Source organism: Ovis canadensis, chromosome 7, assembly GCF_042477335.2.
Source record: "Ovis canadensis isolate MfBH-ARS-UI-01 breed Bighorn chromosome 7, ARS-UI_OviCan_v2, whole genome shotgun sequence".
Classification (NCBI taxonomy): Eukaryota; Metazoa; Chordata; class Mammalia; order Artiodactyla; family Bovidae; genus Ovis; species Ovis canadensis.
Genome location: NC_091251.1, coordinates 18,710,128 through 18,719,101, shown reverse-complemented (window position 1 = coordinate 18,719,101; position 8,974 = coordinate 18,710,128). Strand labels below are relative to the sequence as shown.

At 44.4% G+C, this 8,974-nt stretch overlaps 1 protein-coding gene across 1 annotated transcript; it reads left to right on the top strand.

The window, feature by feature from the left end:
• Positions 1-942: 942 nt before the first annotated feature.
• Positions 943-1,788, top strand: LOC138444070 (protein SCO2 homolog, mitochondrial). Its single transcript, XM_069597401.1, has one exon. It carries the CDS (start codon positions 943-945, stop codon positions 1,741-1,743), a length of 801 nt encoding a protein of 266 aa, XP_069453502.1. The 3' UTR covers positions 1,744-1,788.
• The last annotated feature ends 7,186 nt before the right edge of the window (positions 1,789-8,974 follow it).

Sequence of the window (8,974 nt, the reverse complement as noted above, 5' to 3'; positions counted from 1 at the left end):
ACAAGAGAATCCAGAACCCTTGTAAAAGGACTCATTCAGACATGAGAGAGGGTTCCCCATTGCCTCCTTTTCGCTTTCTCCTTCCCTGCTTACTTTTTGCTATTTCCCCTGCCCCTGAGCTTTGGCTAATCACAGATTGTAAGGGCTGGCACAAATAGCTTTTGGAAAACATTCATGGCACTTTCCTGGTCATTTATGGACACGTGTGAAAGTGAAAAGAGAAAGCGTTAGTTGTTCAGTCGTGTCCGACTCTTTGTGACCCCATGGACTGTAGCTCGTCAAGCTCCTCTGTCTGTGGATTTCTCCAGGAAAGAATACTGGTGGAGAGCCATTCCCTTCTCCAGGGGATCTTCCCAACCCAGGGATTAAACCTAGGTCTCCCACATTGTAGGCAGATTCTTTACCATCTGAGCCATCGGGGAATCCAATAGCTTTTGGAAAACATTCATGGCACTTCCGTGCTTCTTTATGGACAGGTGTAGAGCAGTAAAAAAGTTGAATCACTTGATGTGCATGTTCCCCACTAAGGTTGAGCAAGGCAATGCGCTCTGCCTTCTTGTTTCAGATTCACAAAGAGCTGGCCAGAGATGGGGATGGTAGGGAAGCAGTAGGGAACAGTAAGCAACTCTAGCTCTCGGGCCAGCTGGACAGTTTGAATCTCATCTCTGGTACCTATTTGTGGGATAGGCTCCAGGAAATAATTTCTGAAACTTATTTTCTCTTTTGTAAATGGAAATAGAGTCTTTCAGGATGAGTTTTTAGGATTTAAGACTATAATCTACGTGCGAGTGTGTTTCCTCTAGGAGCAGTGGTTCAGCATTCACAGTTTAGCGTTCATGGTTTTACTATATATTGCAACTACCACAAATAATGAGAAGTGACTGTATCGCTTATGAATAGTATATTGATAGATTTTGCTGGTATTTAAAAATAGATGGGTCCATGCTGCTGCTGACTCGGGCACCCAAAGCTTGGCACAGGCTCTTTCAGCTCAAGCCTCTGGCCCTCCCTGGGACCCCAGGAGGCAAGGCCCAGCATGTGAGATACCAGCCCTTCTCAACGCCAGGCCCTGCAGAGACAGGCAGGCAGGACCAGCCCCAGGGTCCTGGCCTGCGAACCAGGTTGCTTGTCACAGCCTTGATTGGGGCTGGAGTGGGTGGGGCCTGGCTGGCCATGAGGGCCGAGAAGGAGCAGTGGCGGCGGCAGCAGCGGACAGAGGCCCTGCGGCAGGCTGCTGTGGGCCAGGGCGACTTCAGCCTGCTGGACCACCGGGGCCAAGTGCGCTGCAAAGCTGACTTCCGGGGCCAGTGGGTGCTGCTGTACTTCGGCTTCACTCACTGCCCTGACATCTGCCCCGACGAGCTGGAGAAGTTGGTGCAGGTGGTGCGGCAGCTGGAGGCGGAGCCCGGCCTGCCCCCGGTGCAGCCCCTCTTCATCACCGTGGACCCCGAGCGGGACACCGTGGCCGCCATGGCCCGCTACGTGCAGGACTTCCACCCGAGGCTGCTGGGCCTGACTGGCTCCACCGAGCAGATCGCCCAGGTGAGCCGCAGCTACCGCGTGTACTACAGCGCCGGCCCCAAGGACGAAGACCAGGACTACATCGTGGACCACTCCATCGCCATCTACCTGCTCAGCCCCGACGGCCTCTTCACCGACTACTACAGCAGGGGCCGGTCGGCCGAGCAGATCACAGACAGCGTGCGGCGCCACATGGCTGCCTTCCGCAGTGTCCTGCACTGAGCCCGGCCATTAAAGGGCTGTGATGGAAAAAAAAAAAATAAAAAATAAAAATAGATGTGTTTAAATTAACAGCTTTAGTCTTTTGGCTCAAGTATTTAGTCAATTAACATTTAATGTAATTAATGATATATATTTCATTGGTTTTAACTTGACGTCTCTGAGGTTGGAATGCATTCACTGTTGGCCAAGTAACTGCTGTGATATAGTTGCCATTGCCTGAGCATGTGCAGTCCCATCTTTAGAGTGGATGCCAGCAGCTTGGAAGGAAATCCCTGAGACAACAGTGGAGCCCTCTTTTATCACCCAAGCTCTTAATGACACAGAGTTTGAAGTTGTGTGGAAAAGCACAGACATCTTAAACTCTGACTCAAAAAGAGAAAAGGAAGATTTAGAAGAAATAGATTCTGCATGTGAAGGAGCTTTAGAAATATCTTCACCTATTTATTTACTTCACCTGATGCCAACAGTTGACTGATTGGAAAAGACCTTGATTCTGGGAAAGATTGAAGGTAAAAGAGGAGGGTGAGACAGGATGAGATTGTTGGATGGCATCACCAATTCAACAGACATGAACTTGGACAAACTCCGGGAGATGGCCAGAAACAGGGAAGCCTGGCATGCTGCAGTCCACAGGGTTGCAGAGTCCAACACAACTTGGCAACTGAACAACAGCAATGATCTCCTTTTGTAAAGTACAAAAACACAACCACTTGTAGAGGACGCGCACACCGGACAGTATACGCCAGACACACAGGAACTAACATGTGATTGGACATGTCAACGTACGTTCTCATCTTTGAAAGTTCACAACTTGAAGATTTGTATGTAGGGGACTTACTGTATCATGGAAAGTAGTTTTGATGGATAATACTTTTCTTTATTAACTGTACATAACATAATGATGCTTCTTGCAATTAATTTCTCTTAGAGTCCAAAATAGTGAAAGTGAAAGTCGCTCAGTTGTGTCTGACTCTTTGCAACCCCATAGACTATACAGTCCACGGAATTCTCCAGGCCAGAATACTGAAGTGGGTAGATGTTTCCTTCTCCAGGGGCTCTTCCCAACCCAGGGGTCGAACCCAGATCTCCTGCATCGCAGGTGGATTCTTTACCAGCTGAACCAGCAGGGAAGCCCTAAGAGGATGAGATGGTTGGATGGCATCACTGACTGACTCAATGGACATGACTCTGAGCAGGCTCCGTGAGTTGGTGATGGACAGAGAAGCCTGGCATGCTGAGGTCCATGGAGTCTCAGAGTCGGACACGACTGAGTGGCTGAACTGAACTGAGAGTCCAAAAGGCAGTTCCTTGGATGTTTTATGCCATTTTACTTTGGAATTTCTACTTCCCTCCTGTTATTTTTCTTTTGGCATTTATTTTTGGATCACTTTACAAGTCTGCAAGCAACATACTGTGTTTTTAATCTTTAGTATTTACTTGAAAATTATATCATATATAATTTACTTATCAAAGTAGAAGTTAATCAAAACCTTTACTCTGTCCTTAGAAAATATTAAAACCTTAGTATTAACTCCACTCATCTGTCTGCTAAGGGAAATGCTATTGTAGTGAATCATTTGATATTTTAATTCCAGCTTTTAAATGTTAATGCCCTTAGGCATTATTGCAACTAGTTTATATAATTGTTGCTGATTTCCATTTGCCCATACTTACAGCACCTTCCTTGTTCTCATATCCTTCTTGTGCCTCAGACTTTCCTTCGGGGGTCACCTTGTGCCTGAAGTAGTGAATCCTTTAGAATTTCCTTCAGTGAGGTTCTGCTGGTGACCAGTTCTCTCTCTCTCTTTAAAAACTATTTTATTTTTATGGAACCTAAAATTCTAGACTGACAGTGCTTCTTTTTTTTTTTCTTCAGCGCACTGAAAGTAATATTTCACGGGGTTTGGGGTTTCCGTTTTGCTGTTGAGAAGTCAGATGTAAATGTATCCACTGAGCCTTTAAAAATCATGTCTTTTTTCTCTGCTCCTTTAAGATCTTTCTCTTTGACTCTGCTTTTTGGAAAGTTCACAACAATGCCTAGATTTACTTTGTAGTGTATTTTAATATATATTTTATATATTTTGCTTGGAATTATCTAGGCCGCTCTCATCTGTACACTGGCGATTGTTTTGATCAGTTTTGTAAACTTCTTACTGATTCTCTCTTGACATATTGCCTCTCTTCTCTTCTTCTGGACCTCTGAACACAGGTGTGAACTTCTTCATGTAGTTTTCTTTTCTTATTATTCTCTCTTACGCATTATTCATTTTTCCTTCTCCAAGCTGCATCCCACATAATTTATTCTCTCATTTTCTCTTCTGCTGTATCCAATTTGTTGCCAAAATGCCCCATGAGTATTAATTTCTCATTGCTGTATTTTTTAACTTGTAGAAGTTATATTTGTATTTGTTTTCACATCTGCTGTATCATTTTTTTTTTACTGCTTCCTTCTCCCTGAAGTTATTTTTTTAAGATTTTTGACGTGGACCATTTTTAAAGTCTTTATTGGATTTGTTACAATATTGCTTCTGTTACATGTTTTGGGGTTTTGGCCACAAGGCATGTAGGATCTTAGCTCCAAGACCAGGGATTGAACGGGCACTGCCTGCCTTGGAAGGTGAAGTCTTAACCATTGGGCCACCAAGGAAGTCCCTCCCTGTAATTATTTTTGGGTTTATCATTTATTTCTTTAAAATTGGTAAACACAGCTGTTTTAAAATTTAAAGTCTGTGCAGATTCATTTCCACTGTCTCTTGCTTCTAATTCACAAATCTTGTTTCTTTCTATGCCTGCTTATGTTTGATGGGATGTTGTTCATTGCTCATGAGCAATTATTTGTAGGGGGTTCCAAGTGACCCAGGAGACATCCCTTTCCTTTTTCCAAAAGTGCCTGAGGGCCTACCAGTCAGGATCACCTCATGCCAAGTTCACAGCTTGAGGTTCCTGAGCCCACCCAGCCTATTCCTTTCCGGAGTGTATATCCGTAAGATGGAGGTCTACAGACACAATGTTTCAGGGTCATTTCCTCCTTTCATTTCTTTCCATTCTGTTTTGTTGAGTGCCAAAATCATATTCTCTGAATTTCAGCTTGGTGGGGGAGTGTGAGTTTAGATCTAGTTTCTCTTATCTGAAAGTAGAAGGCTTCAGGGACTCACTTCAGTGTGAGGAGGATGTCCTCTAGGCACTCCCAGTTCGGTCATTGGTTCTGACCCCCTTGTCCTTCTACCACCCCTTTATGGCATCCCAAATGGAAATGACAAACACTCTCAAGGAAGAAGTGATTCTGCTGCTCGACAATTCTGCTATCTCATTACAACTAGCCTGCAAGAAAAGACAATCTCATTGCCTTGAGTCCTCAGTGCTTCAAAATTTTTAGCGTATTTTTTAGACATTAGTGTGGTAATTTTTATTGTTTTCATGGTTGATCCAAAGAATCTAGTTTCATTCTTGCAAACCAGAAGGCACATTTGGGATTTGCTAAGATAAACATTTCAAAATGAAAAACAAACGCAGACTGTCATATAGAAATTCCTGGCCCAGCACACTATATCTTGCAGATACTCTGTTTTCCCTCCAGAGAAGAAGACATCTCTGTCTCACAGGGTTATTTTGAGGATTAAATTTGACAACATGTGAAATTCCTAACTAAGATGCCATTGCTGCTCAAGAAAGTTTATTAAGTCTTTAATCTAAGCTTAACCTGAGAACTTAATTTTTCCACCTACTGTCAATGCCAGGGGCAATCACTATGGGGTTAAAAAAAATGACTTGTCACACAGCTGAGCAAGTCATCAGAAACACCCCCACCTCTTGGCCTCTGGGGATTTCAGTCAGAAAGGATCAGAGTGGGCTCTCTGAGCTCTCCCAGAATGTCAGGCCCAGAGGAAAAGTTGAGCTGAAGTGCTTAGGGGATTAAAATAAATAAAATGCTTCACTGGAGATTAGGATTCAAGTATCAGTTTGATTTAATGATTCCAGAAGGTTAATGCACATCCTAGGCAGGCAGCCAGTTACACCCAGCTGGTTTGGAGCCAGCAGGATTATGGTGAGGGTACTGGTGTCTCTTCGGCAATTCCGGCTTATTTGAGGATCTAGATGAAGATAGTATGGATGGAAAGTGGGGAGTAAGGAAGAGGGAGTCGGAGAGTGGAGGAAATGAGGTCAGACAGGCGGGCAGAGTTGATCCAGATCACAGAGGGGACTTTGGAGGGCATAGAAGGGCATTGACATTTGAGTCGTTATCTCTGTTTCTGGTTTGCAAATAAGATTGTCTATACTATTTTTCTAGATTTCACATGCAGAGAACAAATGTATGGATACCAAGGGGGGAAGAGAAGGTGGGATAAACTGGGAGACTGGGATTGACATATATACACCACTGATACTATGCACAAAATAGATCACTAGTTAGAACTTACTGGATAGCACAGGGAACTCAATGCTCTGTGATAACCTAAATGGGAAAGACATCCAAAAAAATGGGATATATGTAAACATGTATCTGATTCACTTTTCTATACAGTAAAAACTAATGTAATGTTGTAAAGCAATTATTTGTTCTTGTTCAGTCACCCAGTCGTGTATGACTCTCTGCGATCCCATAGACTACAGCACTCCAGGCCTCTCTGTCCTTTCACCATCTCCCGAAGTCTGCCCGAGTTCACATCCATTGTATCAGTGATGCCACCACCAAAGCAACTATACTCCAATGAAAAACAGAGTTGTGATTCTAGGTGTCATGGAATAATATTGAAATACTCTAAATGATACATAAATGTCCATAGTGGCTTTATTTATAACAACTCCAAAAAATGCAAACAATTCAAATGTTCATCAACAGGTGATTGGATAAAGGAACTGTGGTCCATCCATGCAGTGAAGCACCACTCAGACATAAAAAGGAACAAACTACTGATACACACAACAGCGGGGATGAATCTCAGAACACCGGGCTGAAAGAAGTCAGACACAAAGAAGCACGCAGTGCATGACTCCATAAGGCAGAATCATCCCAGCGGACACAGAGCGCATCAGCCTGCCTGGGGCTGGGGAAGAGAGCGACAGACTGCAAACGGCACGCGGAAACTTTCTGGGGGAATGGAGATGCTTTATATCTTGGTTATGGTGATGGCTATACAGGCATATACATTTGTCAAAAGCCATCCACCTGTATACTTCACACGGGTGTGTTTTATCTTGGGTAAACCACACCTTGGTAAAGTTCATTTTAAAACATCACCAGCTGGTAGACATAAATTATGTTGACCAAATCCTGAGCCAGAGAGTTCCAGGGTAAGGAGAAAATGAATGCGCAGATGCTCAAGACACAGGGCCCTTCAGTTATTAAACTCAATTTCTCAACTGGATATTGAGACTCTTGGTTTCTAAAGCAAAGGGGGAAATGAGCCTGGCCAGGTGCTTCTATCTTCACAACCATACTGTTCAGGAGCCTCTGTGGGAAAGGGGTCCTCATCCTCACCCACACACAGGATTCTGTGCTCTCTGAGCTGGTAAATATCCTACACCAGGTGAGCAAGCAGAGCTAAGCCTTAAACCTAGGTCCTGAGACACCCGCCTTGGCACTGTTCCAAGAACTGGCAGCGATGGAAATGAAAACATTTCTAATAAACTGGTTTGGTACGATCGTCCTTCTCCATGGGAGCTGATGGGTTTTCAGTTGTATTCAGAGGGACCACTGAGATCAGTTGGTCTGATTGGTTGACTCACTGCCCTAAATCAGATTTCTTAAGCTCAGCACTATTAACATTTTGGAAAATTCTTCACTATGCGGTGCTGTCCTTTACATTGTAAGAAGTTTGGCAACATTCCTGGCCTCTGTCCACTAACTGCCAGCAGGACTGCACCCTCCCACTTCCCAGCTGTGACAGCCAAACATTTCTTCAGGTGTTGTCAAGTGTCCCCAGGAAAGAGGGTGTAGGACACAAGATCATCCCCAGTTGAGAAACCCTGTCCTAAAGCTAGTCAAGGCTATGTTTTTTCCTGTGGTCATGTATGGATGTGAGAGTTGGACTGTGAAGAAGGCTGAGCACTGAAGAATTGATGCTTTTGACCTGTGATGTTGGAGAAGACTCTTGAGAGTCCCTTGGACTGCAAGGAGATCCACCCAGTCCATTCTGAAGGAGATCAGCCCTGGGATTTCTTTGGAAGGAATGATGCTAAAGCTGAAACTCCAGTACTCTGGCCACCTCATGTGAAGAGTTGACTCATTGGAAAAGACTCTGAAGCTGGGAGGGATTGGGGGCAGGAGGAGAAGGGACGACAGAGGATGAGATGGCTGGATGGCATCATGGACTCGATGGACGTGAGTCTGAGTGAACTCCAGGAGATGGTGATGGACAGGGAGGCCTGGCGTGCTGCGATTCATGGGATTTCAAAGAGTCGGACACAACTGAGTGACTGAACTGAACTGAAAGCTTTCCATGGTCCTCCATCATTCACAAGATGCACTCTGTAAAGACAGCTTGAAATACCTGTGCCATCTGCCCCTCTGCCCTCCAGCCTCACCTCCACCTGCTTCTTCACATCATCCAGTCCAACAACAACAGCCCATCAACCTGACCCACAACACTGCCCTCCTCCTTGCCTTCCTGCCTTCGTCCATACTGCACCCTCTTCCTAGAAGACCCACTAGTCCTTTAACTTTTATTTAATATTAAAAATTCAACTCAAGCATTACTTCCTTTGATGGTTGCTTTTTTATTTTGTTTTTTGATGGTTGATTTTATTATAAATCCTTTTCTACTGTTTAATACTGTAACCATGATCAAACATTATTTTTATTTAACAAGAATAAAAAGTTGCTCTTTTAGAAAGCTTTTAGATAACATTTGGAAACCATTCCTAATCTCTCATTGCCACCCTATGTAGTGCTGGGCAAGTGAGAACACCGTAGGGCATGCAGTGTCCAGCCCTCTGAGAAGTGAGACTCAATTTCCTTGTACCACTGACTCCCTTGTAGAAGGGAATGGTAACCAACTCCAGTATTCTTGCCTGGAGAATTGCATGGACTGAGGAGCCTGGCGGGCTACAATCCATGGGATCACGAAGAATTGGACACGACTGAGTGACTAACACACGTACTTATTGCGTCCCCACCTCTTCTGGGGTCTAGCACCTCTACCCAGGCTGGGCTAACTTTCTTGCTTCTGGCCACATCTACAGAACTTTCTTTTTCTCACTTCTATGTCATTTTTCACACTAGGAGTGACTG

Excerpts from the sequence above, each read along its gene's own strand:
- LOC138444070 (XM_069597401.1), top strand. The coding sequence starts at position 943 with ATGCTGCTGCTGACTCGGGCACCCAAAGCTTGGCACAGGCTCTTTCAG.